The 26,589-nt window shown below is 42.8% G+C and overlaps 2 protein-coding genes across 2 annotated transcripts in view; one reads left to right on the plus strand and one right to left on the minus strand.

Moving 5' to 3' along the window:
• Nucleotides 1-26,589, minus strand: part of LOC109904820 (neurobeachin) — a 335,275-nt gene that overhangs the window by 97,434 nt on the left and 211,252 nt on the right. The window lies entirely within an intron of this gene.
• Nucleotides 23,917-26,191, plus strand: LOC109905626 (putative nucleotidyltransferase MAB21L1). Its single transcript, XM_020503113.2, has one exon. It carries the CDS (start codon nucleotides 24,679-24,681, stop codon nucleotides 25,756-25,758), a length of 1,080 nt encoding a protein of 359 aa, XP_020358702.1. The 5' UTR covers nucleotides 23,917-24,678; the 3' UTR covers nucleotides 25,759-26,191.

Below are 26,589 nucleotides of genomic sequence, written 5' to 3' on the forward strand. Positions count from 1 at the left end.
GATAGTTGAAATTTGACACTAAATGTCATATATTTGACATGTATCTTTTAGTTAAATTAATTATTCACTATTCATTTGTATAATTTGTATAATGATATATATTAATTTGTATAATTCAGTGTAATAGGTTTATATAGGATGTGTTATTATGTATTATAATATAACATAAAACAAGGATGTGTAATATAATATAATGTGTGGTTTAATACAACAGCTCTCCTAATTGTCAGAAAAAAAGAGAAGCAGTTTCACTATGTGTTCCTCTGTCTGTAACGTACAGTAATAATAGTCTTAAAGTAGCATTATGAAGACAGAATACCAAAGAGGCTTACAGCTGAGGTTTCATGAAACATTTAGGCTGAACTTCCAAGGCTGTGCTGATGAAAGAAGGTGCCTGCTGGAGTGAGAGGAGAGAGGGAGCCCCAGCCAGTATTGTACAGGAGTCACATCAAATTAATACTGAGGGCCATTTGGAGCCTTTCTTCTCCCAGGCTTTTCAGAACGGATTAACTACGAAAACTCCAAAATTACTAAAGCACCTATTAAGCATCATGCCAAGCCTTTCTTCTTCCTGCTTTTGAAAGTGTTTGAATGTGCTCTGGCATTCAATCCCCTCACAGAACAAAAAGTTATTGTTTGCACGCTTGATGAAACCTGATGACAGGCTTGATGAAGGAGGACATAAAACACATATCTACACCTGAACTTTAAACAAATGACAAGCACCTTTAACTACATGAAGACACACAATTATACAACTCATAGCAAGCAGGTGCATAAACAAATGCATTCATTTATTTTATTGTTTACGAGAAAGGTGGAGTAATTATGGCCAGTAAATAAATAAAAATCTTGTCATTATATTATAATTATATTATTTAAACTTGGACTTGTTCTAAAGATCTGTTGTATAGTGTGTGTGTGTGTGTGTGTGTGTGTGTGTGTGTGTGTGTGTGTGTGTGTGTGTGTGTGTGTGTGTGTGCACCCTCTTGAGAGTGTTTCCACTAAACTGAAGGGTCTCCAGTCTCGGTGCCTCTCTGCTCTCTCTGGCTGTTCAAAGTCTCTCTGGGAGCCATGAATTGTAATTGTAGCTGCTAACAGGATTGCTGAGGGCCCAAACGAAGCCACTTGAGAAGCAGGTCGTGTGGAGTTAAACGCCTGTCAGACACTCAAAGCCCCCAGCATGGAAGGTGGCCCTCAAAGGCCCTCAAAGGCTCGCCACCAACACCATATCCAGGCCCTTTTCTGTTCCCCTCTCTGCTCCTCTGAAAGACCTGCTACCACCACCAACGTTATGTCCCTACAGACACTAGGCCTAACCCCTGTACGTTCCTCTCTTCTCTCTTCTGCTATATATGCACAGATGCATAAATTACCATTTAGTCATTTATGAATTTTCCCATAGCCTCTAGTCTATCCCAAAATACCCCAGCCGCAGCCCAATATCCTTCACTCCAGCCCCTATGGTATACTCCAGCCCTATCCCACTCCAACATCTCCCCAGCTCCAGCCCCATCCTACACCCCTCACCCCATGCTAAAACCCCAGTCGCAGTACCACCCCCGCCCCCTCATTCCCCCACCCCTGCAGCGTGAAGGACCTCACCATGACCCTTATTAAAATCTTAATTGGATTGCGAATTGCTTGAAGGAGAAATTCAACATCCTTCATTCAACTCTGATTTCAGTCTTTCAGCATTTCACCAAGTATTTTGCCGCTCGCCGTAACAATAAGGATCCCAAAGAAAGTTATTCAAAAAACACAACCAGATATTCCTGAAAACGGAATAGGCAAAACGAACGGTTCTCCTTCAGAGGCAGAGAGACGTGAGTTTCCCAGGCAGGGAGCTGCATGGTCACTGACTGACAGAGACAAAGCCCAGAACAGACCATTGTGTATCTTTTCACTGTTGTAATGGTCTTAAAATGGCTAGAAGTAGGCTACCATTCACTATACTGACCAGTCTGTATACTACCATTCACTATACTGACCAGTCTGTATACTACCATTCACTATACTGACCAGTCTGTATACTACCATTCACTATACTGACCAGTCTGTATACTACCATTCACTATACTGACCAGTCTGTATACTACCATTCACTATACTGACCAGTCTGTATACTACCATTCACTATACTGACCAGTCTGTATACTACCATTCACTATACTGACCAGTCTGTATACTACCATTCACTATACTGACCAGTCTGTATACTACCATTCACTATACTGACCAGTCTGTATACTACCATTCACTATACTGACCAGTCTGTACACTACCATTCACTATACTGACCAGTCTGTATACTATCATTCACTATACTGACCAGTCTGTATACTACCATTCACTATACTGACCAGTCTGTATACTACCATTCACTATACTGACCAGTCTGTATACTACCATTCACTATACTGACCAGTCTGTACACTACCATTCACTATACTGACCAGTCTGTATACTACCATTCACTATACTGACCAGTCTGTATACTACCATTCACTATACTGACCAGTCTGTATACTACCATTCACTATACTGACCAGTCTGTATACTACCATTCACTATACTGACCAGTCTGTATACTACCATTCACTATACTGACCAGTCTATATACTACCAGTCACTATACTGGCCAGTCTATATACTACCATTCACTATACTGACCAGTCTGTGTTGCTGCTATTCACCTCTGACCGGTCAGTGCAGCTCTCCTATCCTCTTACAGCCCAAACTAATTCTACACTGGACAGAAGCACAGAAGAGATCAAGGGCCAATTTAAGTCTCTCTCCAGTACAACTACAGAACTATACTTTTGACCAGAGGCCATAGGTTCACTAAATAGGGAATAGGGCTCTGGTCAAAAGTAGTCCACAATACAAGGAATGTGGCTTTGGCAAAAGTGCATAATAGGAATGGGCCAAGGGTAGAAGTTCAGACACAGCCTGTGTTCTAAATGACCAATCAGTGAGTGAGGAGCGTCTCAACAGCTCTCCTATAATTATAGAGAACTACTCCATTACAACAACATCAATCACCGTCATAATGGAACACAAGATAATGACAATAATTACAATAACATCTCATTAAGAAGGGAATGGCAGCACAGGGAGCATTAATAGCAGACAGGTGTACAACACAGAGCAATTATTAAACCTGAAATTAGCTCACAGCCTGGAGGCAAAAACAGGGAAAAAGCGAACACCACCGTGAAAAAGTGAGCCAGTGTGTGTGTGTGTGTGTGTGTGTGTGAGAGCGAGAGATAGCAGAGTGAGAGGGAGGCTCAGTCAAAAAAAAGAGAATTGCAAATATCAAACAAAAATATCTTAAATGTGTAAATTAGGGAGAATACGAGTGGGAAAGGTAGCTTTTGCCAGCAGAATGTATCCCAGATGAGAGAGGCAGCCAGACGTGATCCAGGGGAGCCGTGGAAAGCTGAAGCAGGCGTCAAGACAAGACACTCAACCCTCAGCCACTCAGCCTCTCATTCAGCTTCCCAGCCCCAACCCTCAACCTCCCAGCCTCTCAATCCCTATAGTCAGCCTCTCAACCCCTCATCCTCTATATCCCCATCCTCCAAGCCTCTCAACCCCCAGCCTCCCAGCCTCTCATTCAAATAGTAAAAACAAAGAAAAACCCTTGAATGAGTAGGTGTGCTCAAACGTTTTCTTTATTTGGACTATTTTCTACATTGTAGAATAATAGCGAGGACATCAAAACTATGAAATAACACATATGGAATCATGAAGTAACCAAACAAGTGCTAAACAAATCAAAACATATTTAACATATTTTGAGATTCAGCCAACAAGTGCCCAGCATATGTGGGAACTCCTTCAATACTGTTGAAAAAGCATTCCAGGTGAAGCTGGTTGAGACAATGCCAAGAGTGTGCAAAGCTGTCTTCAAGGCAAAGGGTGGCTACTTTGAAGAATCTCAAATATAAAATATATTTTGATTTGTTTAACACTTTTTTGGTTGCTACATGATTCCATATCTGTTATTTCATAGTTTGAAGGCTATTACATGTGAGTATACAACGCTGTGTACTACTCCCTTCACAGAACAGTGCAAACTCGCTCGAACCAGAATAGAAAGAGGAGTGGGAGGCCCCGGTGCACAACTGAGCAAGAGGACAAGTACATTAGAGTGTCTAGTTTGAGAAACAGATGCCTCACAAGTCCTCAACTGTCAGCTTCATGAAATAGTACCTGCCAAACACCAGTCTCAACGTCAACAGTGAAGAGGCTACTCCGGGATGCTGGTCTTCTAGGCAGAGTTCCTTTGTCCAGTGTCTGTGTTCTTTTGCCCATTTTAATCTTTTATTTTTATTGGCCAGTCTAAGATATGGCTTTTTCTTTGCAACTCTGCCTAGAAGGCCAGCATCCCGGAGTAGCCTCTTCACTGTTGACGTTGAGACTGGTGTTTTGCGGGTATAATTTACTGAAGCTGCCAGTTGAGGACTTGTGAGGCATTATTTTAAAGGACAAAATATTTTCTTTTCTTTAAAGGACATTTCTAAGTGACCCCAAACTTTTGAACGGTAGTATATATATATATATATAAGAACAAACATGAGGACGCACCTTCCTCCTCCCTATACGGAGTGGAAGGCAACAAAGCAACAGAGGCAGAGTGATTAATCTTCATGTGTAGGAGACGTCTCCTCTCCTGTCTAAAGGTGGACACTGTAATCATGGGCCCACTGACCCTGTGTTACCCTGTGATACTCCACCAGAGCAACTTTACTGCAGCGCAGGAGCCCATTATGAATCTCACATTAATTGCACAGCTTTTCTCTCCCTTCAACGCCATGTGTTTCCAGTATAAGAGCACACAGCAGAGCAGCAGAAAACAAAGACAAAGGGAGGGATAAAAGAGGATCATAGCTTTCACCTGTATACATCCCCAGCCCTACACACACACTTCCACAGCTCTACACACACACCTAAAAAATAATACAGAGAAACACATACCTTCTCAGCCGTACATACACACACACACCTCCCCAACCACAGACCTGACGCTATAATACAATTATTATAATTAAAAAGTGGAACTTAACCCCCGTCCCCCATCTTGTTGTGTTAAATAAGTTCTGCTGTTTTTTTATATTTTAGAACCCAATCAGCTCCGCTAGCTCCCTTTGCCTCCATCATCATCCCCTCCTCTTTTCATCTACTCTTCCTCTCCTTCTCAGAGCCAATTCCAGGTGCTGGACTAACTAAGTCAGTCCTGAGCTCTTCAAATGTTTCAGGCTGGAGCCATCAGGCTGGACTGTCTCTCTCTACAGCCTCAGGGCACAGCTATATCAGGTGAACGCCTGGAGGCAGAATCCTGCATATCAGCAGAACCTCCTCCTCCTCATCCCCTCCTCCTCCTCATCCCCTCAACCTCTTCATCCCTCCTCATCCCCTCCTCCTCCTCATCCCCTCAACCTCTTCCTCCTCCCCTCCTCCTCATCCCCTCAATCTATTTCTCCTCTTCATCCCCTCCACCTCTTTCTCCGCCTCATCCCATCCTCCTCCTCCTCCTCATCCCCTCCTCCTCCTCATCCCCTCTTCATCCCCTCCTCCTCCTTATTCCCTCCACCTCCTTATCCCCTCCTCATCCCCTCTTCCTCCTCATCCCCTCTTCATCCCCTCCACCTCTTCATCCCCTCATCTCCTCCTTCTAGATCATGACTGTTTCATGGGTCAGTCTGATGTCCATGTGCTCCATCCCATCTCTTGTTTTGCTCTAACAGAGGTCAGAGAGATGACTAGTTTTTTGAAGCCAATAGAAGATATCCCAGCAGGAGGACAGAACACTAAGCTGCACACACACACACGCAAGCATGCACAGCTATGGCCGAGGGTCTAGAAGCCCAATAAGAGCAGTCTGACAGACACACAGACAGACAGTCATGATGTCTGATGCTGCCATGGTGAGCTCTAAGCTTTTCATTTTGGAATATCTCTGGCTATTGGGGTATTTAAATTCAAGGATGATATTTTAAACTATGTCAGATGGCTGGGATACACCTTCCCCATAATGCAGTATGATCTGTGTTAATTAGCGTGTGAAATAAGCAATTGGCTTTCTGCTCCATATGGCCTTCTGTCTCAGTCTCAGTGGTTGGGATGGAGATGAGGTGGTAGAGATTTGATTGTAGCATCCTTTCCGTTTGTGCTGCACATTGTGTGTGTGTGAGTGTGTGTGTGTAATGTGTCTGGTAACAGGCTAATATTCTACACTGCTCACCACAAGCGGAACTAATCAGAGTAGACAAAATGTCTCTGCTGCCATCTTTGTCTAGCATCCGCTCAGGGGGAGACTCTCTCTCTCTACCCTCCTCCCCCCTCTCATAGGGAGGGCGACAGCAGCCTAAAATGGAGGCGTTGAAATGTGCCTTCCATGTGGCAGAGCAGTAGGGTGACTGGGGCTGGGGCTAGCAGCAGTAGGGTGACTGGGGCTAGCAGAAGTAGGGTGACTGGGGCTAGCAGCAGTAGGGTGACTAGGGCTGGGGCCAGCAGCAGTAGGGTGACTGGGGCTGGGACTAGCAGCAGTAGGGTGACTGGGGCTGGGGCTAGCAGCAGTAGGGTGACTGGGGCTAGAGCTAGCAGCAGTAGGGTGACGGGGGCTAGCAGCAGTAGGGTGACTGGGGCTAGCAGCAGTAGGGTGACTGGGGCTAGCAGCAGTACGGTGACTGGGGCTGGGGCTAGGGATAGCAGCAGTAGGGTGACTGGGGCTAGCAGCAGTAGGGTGCCTGGGGCTAGGGCTAGCAGCAGTAGGGTGACTGGGGCTAGCAGCAGTAGGGTGACTGGGGCTAGCAGCAGTAGGGTGACTGGGGCTAGCAGCAGTAGGGTGACTGGGGCTGGGGCAGCAGTAGGGTGACTGGGGCTTGGGCTAGCAGCAGTAGGGTGACTGGGGCTGGGGCTAGCAGCAGTAGGGTGACTGGGGCTAGGGCTAGCAGCAGTAGGGTGACTGGGGCTAGCAGCAGTAGGGTGACTGGGGCTGGGGCTAGGAGCAGTAGGGTGACTGGGGCTAGGGCTAGCAGCAGTAGGGTGACTGGGGCTGGGGATAGCAGCAGTAGGGTGACTGGGGGCTAGCAGCAGTAGGGTGACTGGGGCTAGCAGCAGTAGGGTGACTGGGGCTGGGGCTAGGGCTAGCAGCAGTAGAGTGACTGGGGCTGGGGCTAGCAGCAGTAGGGTGACTGGGGCTAGGGCTAGCAGCAGTAGGTGGGCCAACACAGGGTCAACACATCCGTGCTTCTACACCTGCATTGCTTGCTGTTTGGGGTTTAGGCTGGGTTCATGTACAGCACTTTGAGATATCAGCTGATGTACGAAGGGCTATATAAATAAATTTGATTTGATCTGATTTGATTCTGTTTTTACTCAAATGTCTTTGTTTTTTCCCACAATTCTAGGTCTGATTTTAAAACTGGCCATGATTTGGATATCAGATGTTTCGATGTTAGACCTAGATTTCTGAGTTGCTACAACTGTTTTTTACTTGTAATTTATAATCTTAAAAAGTTGTTTATGAGTTGGGTGCTATTGGGTGAATGTGGGACACACGTATGAGACTGCAGTCTCCCCTGCTGTCATTGAGAGGATGATAAAGCTGGGTTCTGTAATCCTGGGTTATAAATCACCGTCTGAAACCAGGCGGTTCCTCCAGTTTCATTAATGGAAATGATCTGTCGATATGCTGGAGTCACTTCACACGTGTCAGCTGTGCTGGAGCACAATAGAGCATCTCACTGATGAACTCCCTGCACCACTCCACACAGTCTATAAAACAACTGGCCTCCACGCAGGGGAGCGCCCCGTAACCCGCCCACACGCCCCCGCCACCCTGACCCAGACATCCCCTCACAGACCCCTCACAGACCACCAGATGACACAGATGGGGGAAACCAAACAAAAAGGAGGCTCCCTTTGTACAAACTGGGACTCCTTTCAAAAGCCATTCAGGCAACAAATTGGGTAAATCTGGCCGTGCAACACTCTGGTTTTGCTCTTTTATTAACTTCGGCTGTACGTCACAGTAAATGAAATGAGATTTATGAGTTTTCTGCAACAATAGCTGCTTTTTAAAGTGCGAGAAGCCTATGATATCTTGGTTTTGTTAACCAGAAACACAATGTTATAGGTCACAATAATTACACACATGACGTCAAGAACACGGCGCAGATTTCTCAGGTCATTATAAACTTTATAGTTTGCATCGTACAATTATTAAAGGCCAAAATATATAATAACTACTAGACAACAGCAGATATGTTCGATTATATCCTAGGATAACTCCATGATTATCAGTACCGCCAAATAATGTATAAATCAGGATTTTATGTTCTCACTTTTCTATGAGTCAAAAGTTTCAACAAATGATCTTCATTAACTGAGAATAAAGAACATAAAAGTACTTTATTTACTGGGAATAAATAACATAAATGAACGTTCCCTCTGTATTTGTTGTAACTGTTGTCTAAATGAAACAGTAGCACTTCAAAGTGCTGTGTACTAATGTGACAGTTGTTCATGGCAACCATCTATATTGTAATATATTCTAGCCATCTACATTCTGGGATTCATATTGACACAGATCTTAACTTGGCAGGTAATGATAAGCTAATTATAGCCACCGTTTTCCTTCACTGGCTCATGAAACTAGCATATGATCATCATGGCTGCTGTTCACTAAACACTATGCTGTTAGAACTAGCCTCAGATGCTAGGTAGGTTCTCTCTCTCCCTCTCTTTCTCCTTCTCAACATATTATGGTAGACCTTAACACTACTCTCCCGCTCTGTTATTGTTCTTCTCCCAAAATATTATGGTATGCCCTCTCTTCCTCAATTCAAATTATGGGGCTTTATTGGCATGGGAAACCAACCTCTCTCTCTCTCTAACTCTCTCTCTCTCTCTCTCATTTCAATTCAACAATAAAAAATGTACAGTAGACATTACACTCACAAAAGTTACAAAATAATAAGGATATGTCAAACGTCATAGTATGTCTTTATACAGTGTTGTAATGATGTGCAAATAGTTTAAGTACAAAAGGGCAGATGGAATTTGTATTTGTGGTCCTGGCAACTGGACCCTTTTTGGAACACCATTATTTTTGTCTTACTGAGATTTACTGTCAGAATCTGTGCAGAATATCTAGGTGCTGCTGTAGGCCCTTCTTGGTTGGGGACCAGATCATCAGAAACCAGTAGACATTTGACTTCAGATTCTCACCAATCCTTGCCAATTCATTGATATATATGTTGAAGAGTGTGGGGCTTAAACTGTACCCCTGTCTTCCCCCTGGCCCCGTGGAAAGAAATGTGTGCTTTTTGCCAATTTTAACTGCCCACTTGTTGTTTGTGTACATGGATTTTATAATGACATATGTTTTTCCCCCAACACCATTTTCCATCAATTTGTAAAGCAGACCTTCATGCCAAATTGAGTCAAAAGCTTTTTTTGAAATGAACAAAGCATGAGAAGACTTAGCCTTTTTTTTGTTTCGTTTGTTTGTCAATTAGGGTGTGCAGGGTGAATACGTGGTCTGTCATATGGTAATTTGGTAAAAAGCCAATTTGACATTTGCTGAGTACATTGTTTTCGCTGAGGAAGTGTACGAGTCTGCTGTTAATGATAATGCAGAGGATTAACCCAAGGTTACTGTTGACGCATTTCCCCCGTAGTTATTGGGGTCAAATTTGTCTCCACTTTTGTGGATTGGGGTGATCAGTCCTTGGTTCCAAATATTGAGGAAGATGCCAGAGCTTAGGATGAGGTTAAAGAGTTTACCCAATTGGAATTTGTGGTCTGTATATTTTACCATTTTATTTAGGATACCATCAACCCCACAGGCCTTTAAGGGTTGGAGGGTTTGTATTTTGTCCTGTAGTTCATTTAATGTATTTGGATAATCCAGTGGGTTCTGGTAGTCTTTAATAGTTGATTCTAAGATTTGTATTTGATCATGTATATATCTGCTGTTTGTTATTTGTTATAGAGCCAAAAAGATTGGAGAAGTGGTTTATCCATACATCTTTATTTTGGATAGATAACTCTTTGTGTTGTTGTTTGTTTAGAGTTTCTAATTTTCCCAAAGTGGTTTGATTCTATGGATTCTTCAATTCCATTGAGCTGATTTCTGATGTGCTGTTCCTTCTTCATCTGTAGTGTATTTCTATATTGTTTTAGTGACCATAGTGAAGTCGTTAGCTCAGGTTTTCTGGGTCTCTATGTTTTTGGTTGGATGGGTTTCTCAATTTCTTTCTTAGGTTTTTGCATTCTTCACCAAACCATTTGTCATTGTTGTTAATTTTCTTAGGTTGTCTGCTTGAAATGTTTAGATTTGATAGGGAAGCTGAGGTCAAATATACTGTTAGGTTTTCTACTGCCAAGTTTACACCTTCACTATTAGAGTGAAACCTTTTGTCCAGGAACTTTTCTAGAAGGGAATGAATTTATTGTTGCCTAATTGTTTTTTGGTAGACTTCCACACTATTTTCCTTCCATCTATTGCATTTCTTAATATTATTCAGTTCCTTTGGCTTTGATGGCTCATGATTGCACATAGCTCTAAGGGACTCTTTGTTGAGGTCAGTGATAAAGTAGTCTACAGTACTACTGCCAAGAGTTGAGCTATAGGTGTACCTACCATAGGAATCCCCTCGAAGCCTACCATTGACTATGTACATACCCAGCGTCCGACAGAGCTACAGGAGTTGTGACCGGTTTTGGCTGGTTATGTTGTCATAGTTGTGTCTTGGGGGGCATATGGGGGAGGGAATGCTGTCACCTGCAGATAGGTGTTTGTCCCCCTGTGTGCTGAGGGTGTCAGGTTCTTGTCCAGTTCTGGCATTTAGGTCGCCACAGACTAGTACATGTCCCCGAGCCTGGAAATTGTTGATCTCCACCTCTAGGATGGAGAAGCTGTATAGGGATTCTACTGGGGGGGTAAAGGTAGCACATTTCTCTGTTGAGATCATTTCCTGATTAATTTATAGCCAGATCTAAAATGTTCCTGTTTTGACTAATTTAATAGAGTGGGTTAGGTATGCGCCATACCAAATTAGCATACCCCCTGAGTCTCTTCCCTATTTCACACATGGTAGTTTGGATGGGACTACCAGCTCCAGTGGGTCCCATCTCCTTTATACCATGTTTCTAGTAGGATGACAATGTCTGTATTTCCAAATTCTTAGATGATGTCCGGGTTCCTGATCTTTAGGCCAAAGGAAGATGACCTCAGACCTTGTATATTCCAGGATGTGATAGTAAAAGCTTTGTGTTCCATAGTGTCTAGTGTTGTTTTTGTGTGGTTTAGGCTCGGACCATCAAAGTAGGTGTGAGCAGAGCATGTCGAGCATCTAAAACATACCTCTTAGCTCGCAGGATGGGGCTTGGGCAGGTGTAATAGTGGAGGTTGGACCTGTTGCTCTGCTCACGGCCTGGGCATATGTCCTGCTGTCATGTTGAGGTCCTTGCCGCGGGGGGCATGGGGTGGGCAGAAGGGGCATAGGTCTGATATGGGGGGGGGGGGGGGGGGGGGGGGGCTATATAGGGTATGGCCAGGGTTTGCTTGGGGTGGTCTTAACTGGTTGGGGTGTGGCTGGTGATGCTGTGGTCTGGGTGTAGGTCCTCTTGGTGTGGGTTCCCTCGGTGTCCTTCGGGAGGTGGTCTTGCAGGTCTGAGAGGGTGTCTCGCTGGTCTGGGCAGGGTGTCCATTGCTCTGTTGCTCCTGTGTGAGGTGCTGGGGCTGCAGTTGAAGGTGACGTCCTTCAAGGTCCTGGCAAAAGTTGGGATTGCTGCCTTGTGGAGGTGGACCTGGTTGTAAAGGCTGTTCAAGTCCAGGGTGGAATGGTGGGCCAGGTAGACATTTAGGTTTTGAGGCACAGTCTTGCGAAATGCTTGCATTCACCCACTGTGTGGTGGCAGGGTGAAAGTCTTTTCATGGTAGCAGGGTGGAGATAACCACTTGTGCGTTGGGGAAAGTGGAAGAATCTTTTTCAATCACTCCTTGAGTGCTTTTGCCACCCTTTCCTGCCAGGCCCTCTGGTCATGCGTGCCCATGTGAATCATGATGTGGCTGGGGGACCCTAGTCTGTCCTCTGACAACAGCTCCTGGGCATGCCTAGTGTTTGATCACCAGAGTTTAGCCACTTTGTGTTTGGGAAAAAGTGTATCCTGTTGAATGTATTTGCCATTTGAGTCAACCATACAATGGTAGGCATTAACCCTACTCTCTCCATTTAATGGTAGGCTTTAACCCTCTCTCTCTCCATATAATGGTAGGCTTTAACCCTCTCTCTCTCCATATAATGGTAGGCTTTAACCCTCTCTCTCTCCATATAATGGTAGGCTTTAACCCTCTCTCTCTCTCCATATAATGGTAGGCTTTAACCCCCTCTCTCTCTATCCATATAATGGTAGGCTTTAACCCTACTCTCTCTCCATATAATGGTAGGCTTTAACCCTACTCTCTCTCCATATAATGGTAGGCTTTAACCCTCTCTCTCTCCATATAATGGCAGGCTTTAACCCTCTCTCTCTCTCCATATAATGGTAGGCGTTAACCCTACTCTCTCTCCATATAATGGTAGGATTTAACCCTCTCTCTATCCATATAATGGTAGGCTTTAACCCCCTCTCTCTCTATCAAAATAATGGTAGGCTTTAACCCTACTCTCTCTCCATATAATGGTAGGCTTTAACCCTCTCTCTCCATATAATGGTAGGCTTTAATCCTCTCTCTCCATATAATGGTAGGCTTTAACCCCCCCTCTCTCTCTCCATATAATGGCAGGCTTTAACCCTCTCTCTCTCCATATAATGGTAGGCTTTAACCCTACTCTCTCCATATAATGGTAGGATTTAACCCTCTCTCTCTCCATATAATGGTAGGCTTTAACCCTCTCTCTCCATATAATGGTAGGCTTTAACCCTCTCTCTCTCCATATAATGGTAGGCTTTAACCCTCTCTCTCTCTCCATATAACGGTAGGCTTTAACCCTCTCTCTCAATATAATGGTAGGCTTTAACCCACTCTCTCTCTCTATCCATATAATGGTAGGCTTTAACCCTCTCTCTCCATATAATGGTAGGCTTTAACCCCTCTCTCTCTCTCTCTCCATATAATGGTAGTCTTTATCCGCCTCTCTCTATATATATAATGGTAGGCTTTAACCCCCTCTCTCTCCATTTAATAGTAGGCTTTAACCCTCTCTCTCTCTCTCCATTTAATGGTAGGCTTTAACCCCCTCTCTCTCTTCATATAATGGTAGGCTTTAACCCCCCCCCTTTCTCTCCATATAATGGTAGGCTTTAACCCCCTCTCCCTCTCTTCATATAATGGTAGGCCTTAACCCTCTCTTTCTCCATATAATGGTAAGCTTTAACCCTCTCTCTCCATATAATGGTAGGCTTTAACCCTCTCTCTCTCCAAAAATGGTAGGCTTTAACCCTACTCTCTCTCCATATAATGGTAGGATAGAACCCTCTCTCTCTCCATATAATGGTAGGATTTAACCCTCTCTCTCCAATATAGTGGTAGGCTTTAACCCTCTCTCTCTCTCTCTCTCCATATAATGGCAGGCCTTAACCCTCTCTCCCTCTCCATATAATGGTAGGATTGAACCCTCTCTCTCCTCATATAATGGTAGGATTTAACCCTCTCTCTCTCCATATAATGGTAGCCTTTAACCCTCTCTCTCCAATATAATGGTAGGCTTTAACCCTCTCTCTCCATATAATGGCAGGCTTTAACCCTCTCTCTCTCCATATAATGGTAGGCTTTAACCCTACTCTCTCTCCATATAATGGTAGGATTTAACCCTCTCTCTCCATATAATGGCAGGCTTTAACCCCCTCTCTCTCCATATAATGGTAGGCTTTAACCCTCTCTCTCTCCATATAATGGTAGGCTTTAACCCTCTCTCTCCATATAATGGTAGGCTTTAACCCTCTCTCTCCATATAATGGTAGGCTTTAACCCTCTCTCTCCATATAATGGTAGGCTTTAGCCCTCTCTCTCTCCATGTAATGGTAGGCTTTAACCCTCTCTCCCCATATAATGGTAGGCTTTAACCCCCTCTCTCTCTCTCCATATAATGGTAGAATTTAACCCCCTCTCTCTCCATAGAATGGTAGGCATTAACCCTACTCTCTCCATTTAATGGTAGGCTTTAACCCTCTCTCTCTCCATATAATGGTAGGCTTTAACCCTCTCTCTCTCCATATAATGGTAGGCTTTACCCCTCCTCTCTCTCCATATAATTGTAAGATTTAACCCTCTCTCTCTCCATATAATGGTAGGCTTTAACCCCCTCTCTCTCTCTCTCCATATAATGGTAGGCTTTAACCCCCTCTCTCTCCATAAAATGGTAGGCTTTAACCCCCCCTTTCTCTCCATATAATGGTAGGCTTTAACCCCCTCTCTCTCCATAAAATGGTAGGCCTTAACCCTCTCTCTCTCTCCATATAATGGTAGGCTTTAACCCTCTCTCTCCATATAATGGTAGGCTTTAACCCTCTCTCTCTCTCCATATAATGGTAGGCTTTAACCCTCTCTCTCTCTCCATATAATGGTAGGCTTTACAATTCTCTCTCTCTCCATTGAATGGTAGGCTTTAAACCTCTCTCTATCCATATAATGTTAGGCCTTAACCCTCTCTCTCTCCATATAATGGTAGGCTTTAACCCCCCCCCCCCCCCCCCCCCTCGCTCTCTCTCCATATAATGGTAAGATTTAACCCTCTCTCTCCATATAATGGTATGCTTTAACCCTCTCTCTCCATATAATGGTAGGCTTTAACCCTCTCTCTTGCCATATAATGGTAGGCTTTAACCCCCTCTCTCTCTCTCTCCATATAATGGTAGTCTTTATCCACCTCTCTCTCTATATATATATAATGGTAGGCTTTAACCCCCTCTCTCTCCATATAATGGTAGGCTTTAACCCTCTCTCTCTCTCTCCATTTAATGGTAGGCTTTAACCCCCTCTCTCTATATATATAATGGTAGGCTTTAACCCCCTCTCTCTCTCTCTCCATATAATGGTAGTCTTTATCCACCTCTCTATATATATATAATGGTAGGCTTTAACCCCCTCTCTCTCCATAGAATGGTAGGCATTAACCCTCTCTCCATTTAATGGTAGTCTTTAACCCTCTCTCTCTCTCCATTTAATGGTAGGCTTTAACCCCCTCTCTCTCTCCATATAATGGTAGGCTTTAACCCCCCCTTTCTCTCCATATAATGGTAGGCTTTAACCCCCTCTCCCTCTCTTCATATAATGGTAGGCCTTAACCCTCTCTTTCTCCATATAATGGTAAGCTTTAACCCTCTCTCTCCATATAATGGTAGGCTTTAACCCTCTCTCTCTCCAAAAATGGTAGGCTTTAACCCTACTCTCTCTCCATATAATGGTAGGGTTTAACACTCTCTCTCTCTCCATACAGTGGCTGGCTTTAACCCTCTCTCTCCATATAATGGTAGGCTTTAACCCTCTCTCTCCTCATATAGTGGTAGGCTTTAACCCTCTCTCTCCATAAAATGGTAGGTCTTAACCCTCTCTCTCTCCATATAATGGTAGGCTTTAACGCTCTCTCTCTCCATATAATGGTAGGCTTTAACCCTCTCTCTCTCCATATAATGGTAGGCTTTAACCCTCTCTCTCTCTCTCCATATAATGGTAGGATTTAACCCCCCCTCTCTCTATCCATATAATGGTAGGCATTAACCCTACTCTCGCTCTCTCTCTTCATATTATGGTAGGCATGAACCCAACTCTCGCTCTCTCTCTTCATATTATGGTAGGCATTAACCCAACTCTCTCTCTCTCTCTCTCTACATATTATGGTAGGCCTTAACCCTACTCTCTCTCCTCCTCTCCCCCTGTCACTACAATCTGCATAGAGAGACATTTGTCATCATTAGCTGGGCACTGACAGTTGGCACCCAGCTCCACCACGGGCAATTACGAACCCTTCAGGCCTTATTTGGGTAACATGGCCTAATTTCATCATGGGCCCAGCCACCAGCATTTCATTACAACACAATCCTCTTTTATCCCTCCCTTTGTCTTTGTTTTCTGCTGCTCTGTTGTGTGCTCTTATACTGGAAACACATGGCGTTGAAGGGAGAGAAAAGCTGTGCAATTAATGTGAGATTCATAATGGGCTCCTGCGCTGCAGTAAAGTTGCTCTGGTGGAGTATCACAGGGTAACACAGGGTCAGTGGGCCCATGATTACAGTGTCCACCTTTAGACAGGAGAGGAGACGTCTCCTACACATGAAGATGAATCACTCTGCCTCTGTTGCTTTGTTGCCTTCCACTCCGTATAGGGAGGAGGAAGGTGCCTCTTCATGTTTGTTCTTATATATACATATATTACACTGTGTACAAAACATTAGGAACACCTTCCCTTTTCCATGTCATAGACTGACCAGGTGAATCCAGGTGAAAGCTATGATCCCTTATTGATGTCACTTGTAAAATCACCTTCAATACGTGTAAATGAAGGGTAGGAGACAGGTTAAAGAAGGATTTTTAAGCCTTGAGACAATAGAGACATGGATTGTGTATGTGTGCCTTTGAACGTGGTATGGTAGTAGGTGCCAGGCGAACAGGTTCGAGTGTGTCAAGAACTGGAACGCTGTTGAGTTGAGATGGTTTGGGATGAGCTGGACCACAGAGTGAAGGAAAAGCAGCCAACAAGTGCTCAACATGTGTTTGAACTCCTTCAAGTCTGTTGGAAAAGTATTCCTCATGAAGCTGGTTGAGAGAATGCCATGAGTGTGCAAAGCTGTCATCAAGGCAAAGGGTGGCTACTTTGAAGAATCTCAATTATATTTAGATTTGTTTAACACTGTTCTGGTTACTACATGATTCCATATGTGTTATTTCATAGTTCTGATGTCTTCACTATTTTTATACAATGTAGAAAATAGTAAAAATAAAGAAAATCCCTGGAATGAGTAGGTGTCCAAACATTTGACTGGTACTGTATATATATATATTGCATTACAAAAACAAACATGAGGTGGCATCTTTCCTCTCTCTGGCAAAACAGACTGGAGATTATACTATAAACTAGTCTACATCAAACCACAAGCCTTAACAATGCTGATGCTCTAACAACAAACCACAAGTCTTTACAATGCTGCTGCTCTAACAACAAACCACAAGCCTTAACAATGCTGCTGCTCTAACAACAAACCACAAGCCTTAACAATGCTGCTGCTCTAACAACAAACCACAAGCCTTAACAATGCTGCTGCTCTAACAACAAACCACAAGCCTTAACAATGCTGCTGCTCTAACAACAAACCACAAGCCTTTACAATGCTGCTGCTCTAACAACAAACCACAAGCCTTAACAATGCTGCTGCTCTAACAACAAACCACAAGCCTTAACAATGCTGCTGCTCTAACGACATACCACAAGCATTAACAATGCTGCTGCTCTAACGACCTACCACAAGCCTTAACAATGCTGCTGCTCTAAACATTTCACAACAACAGCAGAGATATTAACAGATAACAGAATAATAACATAGCAGGACACAGTTCCCATCTCCTACTAATACCTTAACACTGTTATGTACAACAGATATAGAGTTTATCTGTGTGATTATACAGACAGGGGCAGCCACAGTCTGCATCACAAACGGCACCCTATTCCCTATGTAATGCACATATAGAAAATACCATGGACCCTGGTCAAAAGTAGTACACGATAGAGGGAATAGGGTGCCATTTGAGATGCAACCATAACCTAAGCATTTCTACACAGTAATGCCATGGGCACATACTTAAACAGAAAAATGTATGATCGTTCACAGAATGTTATCCACTTTTTTAAATGGCAAACCTCTAATAATACCTCTCATTTTCTGTGTTATTATGCAAAGCCGTGTCGGCAAATGAAACGAAATTATATTTAATTATATTAATGCTAAATTGATGCAAATAAATGCGTGTCATTAATCAGAAAGGCTGACAAGCATTCCATATTGAGGAGAGGAGGGAGGCGGGTGGTGGAGGTGCTGAGATAATTCATTAATTTTCATAATTTCCCCTGTTCTTCTCTCTCTCACTCTCCCTCTCGTTCTCTCCCTCTCGCCCTCCCTCTTTCTCTCCTCCTCTGTCACGGAAATACACACCAAAGTTCTGTTATTCTGATGTGTTTTCTGTAACCCCACCAGGCTGTAGCCTGATGGTCTGTAGTATATGAGACCTAGCCTGGGCCCTAGCTGATCACGAGAAGGTCCTTCAGAGCCTCTGGCTGTGTTGTCCCGTCTCCTTACTACTCACACAGAGAGGCTGCTGACACGAGGGCTCTGTCTCAATCCGTCTCTATGCAACATCTAGCATCCTTTGTCCTTGTTTCCTCCGAAATCATATTGAAGGTCCAAGGTCCCTCCCCTCTGACCTTTTTCTCCAATGTGTTTTGAGAAGGATGCGAGGTCAGAGGATGTGAGGAATCAAGGAAATATGAATTGAGAAAGAGTCGGGAGGGAGGAGTCAAACACAGGGAGGCTGCTGACACGAGGAGGGGGTATAACAGATTAAGAAAGGGGGGGGGGGGGGGGTCGGAGATCCAGAGGGGGCCGAGGTGGAGGAAGGATCCAGAGGGTGGAAGACACAAGGCCCAGAAATTAACGGGCTACCCCACAGAGACACCATATTGTCTGGAATAATGATATTCAGATTATTAAAAACCCCAATGACAATGTCATTTTGAGATTAATACATTTTGTGGGGGGACATGTCAAAGTGAGTCCCCATCCCGAGAGGGTTAAGTGTATTATTTATCCCAGTGTGAGGCCTAATGCTGATCACACATGTCTTAAATGCCACCCTCTTAATCTGAGTCCTATTGCACTGCCACTCCATTAGAGACTGTTGGTATAATCTGGATTTGATTTGGTGACTGAACCTCTCGTTGGCTGCCTTCCATCCCCAGTCTTCTATAATGTACAGAGAGACAGACGACAGAATAACATGGATGACCCTATTTGTCATGTTCTAACAGGATTATCAATAGAGAGACACACTGACTATTAATACCCTCAATTAGTTGACTTTAATGGGCACATTATGAGATGCTGTTATTACTATTGAGACATTTAAATTGTTAATATGGTCTTGGATTAATTTGGTCTGTCTTAATAAAATTAATATTATCATGGTTTTAGCTGGTGTTGGTCTTAACCATTTATACTACTGGTGTCTATCATGCACCACAGTACTGTACATTTATAAAAACTGTATTTTTATATAGTAAATGTTTACACTGTCTGGGGCGATGGATTTGTGGCATCAAGAATGTATGTTATATTGTCAATTTAGACTTGTAATTGTCAAACTGAAAAATCTCATGTCCAGTTTCAGGCCGTGTGTGTGTGCGTGATAGACTATGGTGTCATCACAAAGCCATTTCAGCTATTAGACAAGAACTGTTGACCCCCATTTCAGACCACTGACAGGAGGATCAGTCTTACTAAAAGAAAGAGAAAAATGAAGAATGGAGGGGAAAAGGAGAGGTGCCGTAAAAACAAAGAAGCCTTCTACACAAAGAAGCCTGGGTCACATGGTAGGAAGTAGAAGTCATTGTATTGATTTACACGATCATACATAAAGCTGGAGGGTCAGAGACTGGACTGATGTTATTCTGGGTCAGAATAGAAAAAGGCCCCATACTACAGTCATGCATTGGGCTGTGGGGTCAGAAATAGGTTCTATTGAAATTAGGCCGGGTCAGAGATAGACGCTAACCCTTATCTGCTATAGTGGATCTAACACAGAGACCATAGAGGATAGTGTAGATCGAGTAGAGTAGAACAGGTTGTTAGTTTAGATCTATAGTAGAGTAGACCAGATTGCTACATAGTGTAGATTTGTGTAGAGTAGACCAGGGGTGTGTTCAGAATGGTGTGCAATGTTTAATTCACACACAAACATACCTCAAAGGCTGTTGAACATTGCACACTGTTTTGGGGAAACGTGTCATTCAGTACAAACCGTCACGCAACGTAGCAAACGCTGAACAGAACTGAACGCACCTCAGGTTGTTAGATCTAAACATGAATATTTACATGTAGATCTGTGTAGAGTAGTCCAGGTTGTTAGATCTAAACATGAACATTTACATGTAGATATGTGTAGAGTAGTCCAGGTTGTTACATGTAGATCTGTGTAGTGTAGTCCAGGTTGTTAGATCTAAACATGAACATTTACATGTAGATATGTGTAGAGTAGTCCAGGTTGTTACATGTAGATCTGTGTAGAGTAGTCCAGGTTGTTACATGTAGATCTGTGTAGTGTAGTCCAGGTTGTTACATGTAGATCTGTGTAGTGTAGTCCAGGTTGTTACATGTAGATCTGTGTAGTGTAGTCCAGGTTGTTACATGTAGATCTGTGTAGTGTAGTCCAGGTTGTTACATGTAGATCTGTGTAGTGTAGTCCAGGTTGTTACATGTAGATCTGTGTAGTGTAGTCCAGGTTGTTACATGTAGATCTGTGTAGTGTAGTCCAGGTTGTTACATGTAGATATGTGTAGTGTAGTCCAGGTTGTTACATGTAGATCTGTGTAGTGTAGTCCAGGTTGTTACATGTAGATCTGTGTAGTGTAGTCCAGGTTGTTACATGTAGATCTGTGTAGTGTAGTCCAGGTTGTTACATGTAGATCTGTGTAGTGTAGTCCAGGTTGTTACATGTAGATCTGTGTAGTGTAGTCCAGGTTGTTACATGTAGATCTGTGTAGTGTAGTCCAGGTTGTTACATGTAGATCTGTGTAGTGTAGTCCAGGTTGTTACATGTAGATCTGTGTAGTGTAGTCCAGGTTGTTACATGTAGATATGTGTAGTGTAGTCCAGGTTGTTACATGTAGATCTGTGTAGAGTAGTCCAGGTTGTTACATGTAGATCTGTGTAGTGTAGTCCAGGTTGTTACATGTAGATCTGTGTAGTGTAGTCCAGGTTGTTACATGTAGATCTGTGTAGTGTAGTCCAGGTTGTTACATGTAGATCTGTGTAGTGTAGTCCAGGTTGTTAGATCTAAACATGAACATTTACATGTAGATCTGTGTAGAGTAGTCCAGGTTGTGACATGTAGATCTGTGTAGAGTAGTCCAGGTTGTTACATGTAGATCTGTGTAGTGTAGTCCAGGTTGTTACATGTAGATCTGTGTAGTGTAGTCCAGGTTGTTACATGTAGATCTGTGTAGTGTAGTCCAGGTTGTTACATGTAGATCTGTGTAGTGTAGTCCAGGTTGTTACATGTAGATCTGTGTAGTGTAGTCCAGGTTGTTAGATCTAAACATGAACATTTACATGTAGATCTGTGTAGAGTAGTCCAGGTTGTTACATGTAGATCTGTGTAGAGTAGTCCAGGTTGTTACATGTAGATCTGTGTAGTGTAGTCCAGGTTGTTACATGTAGATCTGTGTAGTGTAGTCCAGGTTGTTACATGTAGATCTGTGTAGTGTAGTCCAGGTTGTTACATGTAGATCTGTGTAGTGTAGTCCAGGTTGTTACATGTAGATCTGTGTAGTGTAGTCCAGGTTGTTACATGTAGATCTGTGTAGTGTAGTCCAGGTTGTTACATGTAGATCTGTGTAGTGTAGTCCAGGTTGTTACATGTAGATCTGTGTAGTGTAGTCCAGGTTGTTACATGTAGATCTGTGTAGTGTAGTCCAGGTTGTTACATGTAGATCTGTGTAGTGTAGTCCAGGTTGTTACATGTAGATCTGTGTAGTGTAGTCCAGGTTGTTACATGTAGATCTGTGTAGTGTAGTCCAGGTTGTTACATGTAGATATGTGTAGTGTAGTCCAGGTTGTTAGATCTAAGCAGCCACATGCTTTAGATTAAAGAGGTGATAATCCTGAAGAAAAGCCCCTCCTCCATCACGTAGAGGGATGACCAGCCTCATGGCCACACACAAACTTGGAGTTGGAAGTAGACTGTAGACTAGTCTGGCTCTAATAAAGGCCATGTATACACATGCTGATCTACAGACAGAGAGAGAGAGACAGAGACAGAGACAGAGAGACAGAGAGAAACAGAGAGAGAGAGAAGGTGCAGGTTTTCCTCCTATCTCTCTCCACATGAAACCAGTATAGAATTTCCTACAATCGCAAAACACTCCATGAAAGTGACTAAGAAAAATCTACACTGGGAAGTGGTAGCTAGTGCCTAGTTTTGTCAATATCTAACCCAAAAAGATTTCTGTTGACTATCAATCTAAAATAATAATTAAGTTTATGAATATAATAAACTATATGTCACACTTAATTTGAATTCATATTTTCGTAGTAGACCTTTAGATGGGCCTAGAGTAATTATGTGTTATCTTGGCAAGGTCTATACCAGCACACCCATTTGTTGTCATATCTGTAATACCTGCCTGGTAACAGTGGGACATTAATTATGATTAGCCAGGATGATTACTACTTTTAAAGCTAGAGATGGCTCCGAGATAGGGAGTTGATTCGGTGATAACTACAGTGATTGTTCAGTGATTTGGTGTGGGGGAAGGACTTGTTAACTGTGCAGAAATGTGCAGCAACTTCGTCTGCATAAAAATATCTAGTCTACTGGTGTTGTGCATAAATGTGTCTTGCTTCCATTGAGGTCTTGATAACATAATAATCTGTTTTATATTAGTAATACGATTGGAATAGTTAAGTATTTTTGTCATAGTAATATGAATATTGTAGACCTAGCCTATGTAGGCCTCTTTTACTTCTGAGGAAAATACTGGCCTACTCAAGTCAATTATATATATATATATATATATATATATATATATAGGCTAAAATAATAATCATAATTATAATAATGATAAAGTATAGTTTTCTTTTCGTTGCTATTGTTTAATATTGTTTAATATTGTTCTATCATCATATTCGTGATAATTGTAAACACTGCTCACACAACACTCACCTAGAATGATGCCTACAATGTACAACAATCATTTGTAACGGCCTGCTTCTGAAAACCTTGTGTTCACAATCTGTTTTTGCATACAAAACGCCCTTATACAATATTGTGAACTAAAAAATGATCGGAATCGCGTATTTCAACGAACTAACAAGATGCTTGCAATTAAACATTTACCATTGCTGAAAAATAATACATATTGGAAATATATTAAAATGCCTACACATGTATAGATTACAGTCTTACAAAACAGTGGTATAGCTAAAGGAAATATCTATGCCATCTTAATTTTTCTTCACTGATAAGATGAGTGTCCTACTTAATTTGACAAGTTCATCCTTCAATTCATGAGGAATAGTAGGCCTATTTCATACATTGAAATAACGAAAAATATTTACATTCAAATTCAAAAACTTCTTAATTTAAAGGTAGGCCTGAAGATGTATTTTATTGAATAGCCTATACATCGACACTGTAAGAAAAAAACAATGAACTTCTAAAGTGCTTTGTACCTTTATGTTATCATTCGCCTATTTATGCTGGAAAAGAAAACTGGGGAAATGAACCGGTCCACTATTTTTAACTACTACAATGTTCCAGGCATACATGCATTATTGTCAAAAATAACCAGCGTGTGATTTCACAGGCCTAATAATTATATAATAGCCTAGCCTACTGATATGCCGAAGACGTAAATCCATCTAATATAGGTTATTTCAACATGTAGTAGGATATTTTTTTCTCCGGACACTGCATTCCAAATTCCTGTTGAATAGATTTAGCATTGCGAATCGTCTGTCAAAGCAACAAAATAAAATAAAAGACATAACCCCACGCAACGACTGTCATCAAATCTGTCATTCAGACGTCTAATATTAGATCAGCTACCATCCTTAGGCTGTGGACAATACAGTAAAATAAAAAACGAAAATCTGAGAAAGCAAGAATAAGAAACACGAGAAAAATGCTACTTAATAAAATATTTTATTCCAAAACAAATAAATAAGATAAACATTTGCATATGTTATAGCCTACCTACTGTAGTATACAAACAAGCAGTCTAAAATGAGCAGGTGAAGAAAATCCGTTTAAATGTCAAAAATACTTCCTGAAAGTGGGCTCTGTTTTTTCTCTAGCCAATGCGTAGGTGGACTTCCGATCCTCCGACATTGCTACCTTTAGTTTAAATTGTGTATAAAACCCGGGAATTAATTTGCGTTCGATAAACTGGAGGCGGTGACGAATCAGATGGCGATTGGACATCCTCGTTCCTAACCCTCCCTTTATAATTTCCCGAAGAGCGTCCGGGCTGTTAAACACAGAAAGACTCAGCCGCCTCCACAACGCCCTCACACAGACACACACAGACTGCACCGCGCACTTTCACATGTGGATCCATAACTACAGCAGTGATTAGAGTTAACAAAAACAACAACGAGGTTGTTTTGACTACTGACGTGAGGGCGTGTAATATGGACTTTTGATAATTATTCGCAAATCGAAGGACATACTTTTTCAACTGCAGTCCATTGCAAAAGCTTATGATTTAGACCAGCGAGGTTATTACGCATGTGCCCCAACTAGCAAGAGGCTGGGTTGGGTCTTGTGGAACATTTTTTTTTCTTTTTAATAGCGTTCTTTCTTCTCTAAAATTGGCTCCCGTACAAACAGCCGCGTTGGATCCGTCGGCTTACTGCGAGACTCCGGTCTACAACCCGGATCTCTGCCCTAACATGATAGCCGCCCAGGCCAAGCTGGTGTACCACCTCAACAAATACTACCAGGAGAAATGTCAATCTCGGAAGGCGGCCATCTCCAAGACCATCCGGGAGGTGTGCAAGGTGGTCTCGGACGTCTTGAAGGAGGTGGAGGTGCAGGAGCCCCGCTTCATCAGCTCTCTCAACGAGATGGACAACCGCTTCGAGGGGCTAGAGGTCATCTCCCCCACGGAGTTCGAGGTGGTGCTCTACCTCAACCAGATGGGGGTGTTTAACTTCGTGGATGATGGGTCTCTGCCGGGCTGCGCCGTGCTCAAGCTAAGCGACGGCCGCAAGAGGAGCATGTCTCTCTGGGTAGAATTCATCACTGCCTCCGGGTACCTCTCTGCGCGCAAGATCCGCTCCAGATTTCAGACCCTAGTGGCGCAGGCAGTGGATAAATGCAGCTATAGAGATGTTGTCAAAATGGTGTCAGACACCAGCGAGGTGAAGTTACGCATCAGAGACAGATACATCGTTCAGATCACCCCGGCTTTCAAATGCACCGGGATCTGGCCCCGCAGCGCAGCGCACTGGCCCCTACCGCACATCCCCTGGCCGGGGCCCAACAGGGTAGCCGAGGTAAAGGCCGAGGGATTCAACCTTCTCTCTAAAGAGTGCTACTCGTTGAACGGAAAACAAAGTTCGGCAGAGAGCGACGCCTGGGTCCTGCAGTTCGGCGAGGCCGAGAACCGCCTACTCCTGGGAGGCTGCAGGAAGAAATGTCTGTCGGTCCTCAAGACGTTACGGGACCGGCACCTTGAGCTGCCTGGGACGCCCCTCAACAACTACCACATGAAGACTCTGGTTTCTTATGAGTGTGAAAAACATCCACGGGAGTCTGACTGGGACGAGAACAACCTCGGGGACCGTTTGAACGGGATTCTATTGCAGCTTATTTCGTGTTTGCAGTGCAGGAGGTGTCCCCATTACTTCCTGCCTACTCTAGACCTGTTCCAGGGGAAACCTCATTCTGCTCTAGAAAATGCAGCCAAACAGACCTGGCGACTGGCGAGAGAGATTCTGACCAACCCCAAAAGCTTGGAGAAACTCTGAGGTAAATGTGTGTTATAGTGAAGGAGGGTCAGTGAGAGGCCTGGTGATGTATCAAAGGACTATGGACAGAAATGATCACTGCACCCCTGTTTTATTCACGGTCTTGTAAAATGTGACTATCCTCTGACGATGAAGACGTTTACTCTGAGATCATTTTTATTACATTTAGTCAAATATGACCCTTCTCTTAATTCTATTCTGCGATGTCCTAATTTAGGAGCAAATTGTACCATCAATCCACATTCAAGGTTAGGTTACAATGCAGTGTTAATCTTTCGTTATTTCTCTCCATGCCCACGGTAATCTAAATCGTTTATTTGCTTAAATGCTTTAAAATAAAGCCCCCATACAAGCCTTGACAAAATAACTGTACAATTTCTACTGTAAATACATTCATAGGTTGTGATTCCAGTGGTCTGAAATTGTGAATGTTGTTCTGTGACATGTAAACTTAAGAGCTCAATTCCACCTTTTAAAGTAAAACGCCTGAACATTTTTGTTTATTTGGTAGAAAATAAATTAGAACGTTCATTTCAGTGATAGTCTGCTGTATCTGTTGTCAGTGGACATTTTCAAATTTTGAAAGTTTACATTTTTATGGTATTATCTGTTACGTTAAAAAAAAACATTCCATAAACATACTTGAATTCCTATTTAAAGTATACTCGATCATTTTTGTTTGTACCTTGATAACATGATAAAACCTGAAAATAAGAATATATATATAAATACAGTCTAATTGAAAAGAAAAAATGCACTTGAAATACACTGGATTATAACATTTGTGATCTGATTTTTTTATTCCTGTCTCTGATTTAATTTAAAGAGTTA

The sequence above is a fragment of the Oncorhynchus kisutch genome, linkage group LG15 (genome assembly GCF_002021735.2).
Source record: "Oncorhynchus kisutch isolate 150728-3 linkage group LG15, Okis_V2, whole genome shotgun sequence".
Taxonomy (NCBI): domain Eukaryota; kingdom Metazoa; phylum Chordata; class Actinopteri; order Salmoniformes; family Salmonidae; genus Oncorhynchus; species Oncorhynchus kisutch.

Bases quoted from the DNA above. Each gene is read 5' to 3' on its own strand.
- LOC109905626 (XM_020503113.2), top strand. From the start codon at position 24,679: ATGATAGCCGCCCAGGCCAAGCTGGTGTACCACCTCAACAAATACTAC.